At 36.0% G+C, this 3,266-nt stretch overlaps 1 protein-coding gene across 2 annotated transcripts in view; it reads left to right on the top strand.

Annotated features, from left to right (window-relative positions):
* Magi2 (membrane associated guanylate kinase, WW and PDZ domain containing 2) overlaps positions 1-2,336 on the top strand; it is a 1,275,072-nt gene extending 1,272,736 nt beyond the window's left edge. For both annotated transcript variants that reach the window (XM_048786215.1, XM_048786214.1), the window contains one exon: positions 1-2,336. This exon is cut by the window's left edge and continues 304 nt beyond it. In XM_048786215.1, the coding sequence (XP_048642172.1) occupies positions 1-130 (130 nt within the window). In that variant the 3' untranslated portion in view covers positions 131-2,336.
* The last annotated feature ends 930 nt before the right edge of the window (positions 2,337-3,266 follow it).

The following is a 3,266-nucleotide window of genomic DNA, read 5'->3' as shown; positions in this document are numbered from 1 at the left end:
CCGTGGCGCCGGGGCCCTGGAAGGTGCCGGGCTCCGACAAGCTGCCTGGCGTGCTCAAGCCCGGCGCCTCGGCCGCCAGCAGATGAGGCCAATGCCCACCACGCGCCCTGGCACAGGCCGTTCTTCTTAGGTTCCGTTTCATGGCGTTTTAATTTATTTTCACTGTCACACGCATAGATCCGCGAGGCACCAAGGCCTGGGAGCATCGATGTGAAGTCCCACACGTCCAGCGAGCATGGGCTGCACGGCGTCCACACGCAGACCTAAACTGATCCTAAAGCCCCCGGTTCCACGGTGGGGGCTTTGGCAGCTATGGAAGAACCAAAATAAAGTGAAGAACATCACAGAGAGACGGTGCAGTGTAGCTTTAGTTTAAAAAAAAAATAAGAAAGAAAGAAAAAAAATTCCCCCCACTGCATGAAGGATTTGGATGTCATCCAAACTTTATATCAAGAAACCGGACAAGTTAAGAGCAATCACAAACTGGAATATCGCCTTAAAAATCAAACTGCACGGAGCAAGCTGAAACTGAGACAAGATTATATCTTTTAATTGATCTAAAGCGTTGTAAATAAATTGTTCTTGACATATCTAGTCAGGGGTTAAAGGGTTTCTTTTGAAACATTCGGAACTGTTCGCCCATGACATGTTTCCATGGCTCACCCTTGGCATCCATCACCAGTATTAGCGCTGTTCCCTGCATACAGCAGGATGTTAGAAATATAGTGAATTCATTGGTGTGATGCCATTTTTACTGCCATTTCTGTGATCAAATCATATTTCTGTACATTTTCAGTGGTAGGAAAAAAAAAAGGTTTAAAAATTGTATCCTAGGAAACAGTTTGCCATAAGTCAGAGTTTTGCTGTTTAGCTCATAGATCTTAATTGATTTTCCTCTAAAATATGACTTTTAGAATTGAAAGTCACAATTTGTTTAATCAAGATTGGCAACGCTGCAGTTCCTTTATGAAAAGGCTTTCCTGTTGTCCCAGACTAGCAAAGATAGTTTCTTTGTCAACACAGTTGTATTTCTCTTATTTTATTGTCTTGTTTTAAACCCACTCCATTACTTCATTTTGACAGAACAGAGGCAAAGTATTTGTCCTATATTTCCCAGATTACAATGAATCTCTAATATTAAAAAATCACTATTATAACTAATTTATTTTCATTAAAGAACACGAGTACTTTTAGCATTCACTTCTGCTTATCTTTCCTTATTCATTTTTGTTTCCATTCAGTTTGCTTTTGCCCTATGTTTTTTGCAATTTTGTTATTTCATTAGCAACCTCCAAATGTTTGAGTTTTATCTTCATGAATCTATGATTGATCCCCTAGTGAAATTCTAAGACTTGCCTTTCTCCCCTGCTGTTTTAGTATTTCTTTGTAATATGTTAGCTTCGATTAATTATCCATTGGTACTTATTGTAGCTACACATATTAAAAGGCAAAATGTTTCTGAAGGCAATTTGTCTTTAATATGCTTTATATAAATGAGGCTTCATCCTTTACATATTCTGCCCCTTACAGGATTTGAATGCAAATAAGTCTCACCCCCCTGCACTTGTAGTCAAATAAGTAAAAGGGGAGATCAGGTCCATCACACAAGGTCACATATAATAGCCTCCCTCACTGACTCTTTCCCTCTCCATAATTGCAGTAACCTGAGCACTAGCAGTTTAATTTCCATCAGACAGAGGAGTAGTTTAGTTATTTGACAAGGGAATGTGGTTGAAAGCCTCATATGAAGGGTCTTGCAGCTTGTAAAAGCAGTTTCCAAAAATGAAACCCATTCATCATAAACAAAAGCACAAACACATGTAGCAGTTATAATACTTTTGGTTTAATCTCAATTAGTCTTTCTCCCCTGGACTAGAAATCCAGTATAGTTTGCCATTAATTTATTGAATCTGGTTTTGGACAATGCTTCTGTAGTGTAGCTGCACGTCCTGGTACTGTATCCTCCAATCTTTATTTTCCATGTGTTACAAAAGGAAAAAAAAATGAGATTACGCTTGCATAAACTCTAATTTGCACAGTTCACAGCTACTACTTGTGCAGTAATTGCTTTATGCGGCTGTAATCCATAACATGTGAAGACAGCACATCATCTAAATCCCATTCCAAATAATATTTCTGTGTAGTGTTAGCTGTGAATTTACCCTGTACAGCTGTATCTCTATAAATATAATTCCATGTATTAATAGTCACAGAAAGACTGTAAGTGAGCAACTATTTTTATGAAACGCACCACTATGGATAAATTAACTTTTACAGAAATCTTGTTTACTGTATGATATTCTAAAACACTGTCAAATAAAATATATATCCAAGAATCTTTTCTTTTTTCAACTATATAAGTTGTGTGTTAATTTAAAGTAGAAAATTACTGGGGGTTTATTTGGTTTTTTAAAACTGCAATTTTCATATATTTACCCCAAATAGAACTTCTTTGAAACTTGATTCTTAATGTAGTGGCATTACATGGGAAAGACTGTTGACTTTTTGTCCCAAGTAAACTTAGAATTTTCTCAGAGACAGTCTAGCTGGTATTTGCCTGTCAGCTTACTACCTTATTTGTGAATTGGCAATATGTTTCCATAACTTGCTATGTTGACTGATACTGGGCCTTTTTTTTTTTTCCAAAAAGGATTCAAAATATCAATCAACAATAAATTCCATCCCATAATCTCCTATTAATTCTGAAACTTTTTCATACAAATTCTCAAGGATGTAAAAGTCCAAAATGAATAGCCAAATATAGATTTTGCAACATATTGTAATACCTGGATCAGAGAGAAAAAGGGTTCTACATAGGTATGAATGATAACAACTCTGCCATCAACGAGTTTATAATTCAAAGAAACAGTCCCCAGTCCTCATCCTGTCAGGACTTACTATTTAGGTTAGTAAGAGTCCTAAAATTCCCACACTGTCAATCTTTTACTCCAATACCAATTTTTAAAAATCAAATACAATATGCATCATTTTTAGAAAAGAGGTGACATAAAATCAGACACAAAAGATATTTGTAATAAATCCATGTAGTTTTTATGAAATAATCTAAGAATGACCCAAGCTGAAAAACTAAAAATATCTAAAAACTAATGTAGTTAGCAAAATGGGATATAAATATTAATAATATATATAGCTAATTACCATTTTAAAAGAAAAAATAAAAAGTATTAGGACATCAAAAAGATAAGAAATCAAAAGCTAAAGGACAAGGCAGAGACTAGATGAGACAAGCAAGGCCCCTGGCCTGA

Source organism: Marmota marmota, unplaced genomic scaffold (assembly GCF_001458135.2).
Source record: "Marmota marmota marmota unplaced genomic scaffold, marMar, whole genome shotgun sequence".
NCBI classification, from domain to species: Eukaryota; Metazoa; Chordata; class Mammalia; order Rodentia; family Sciuridae; genus Marmota; species Marmota marmota.
Note: the sequence above shows the minus strand (reverse complement) of the source record. Positions and strands in the feature narration are given on the sequence as shown.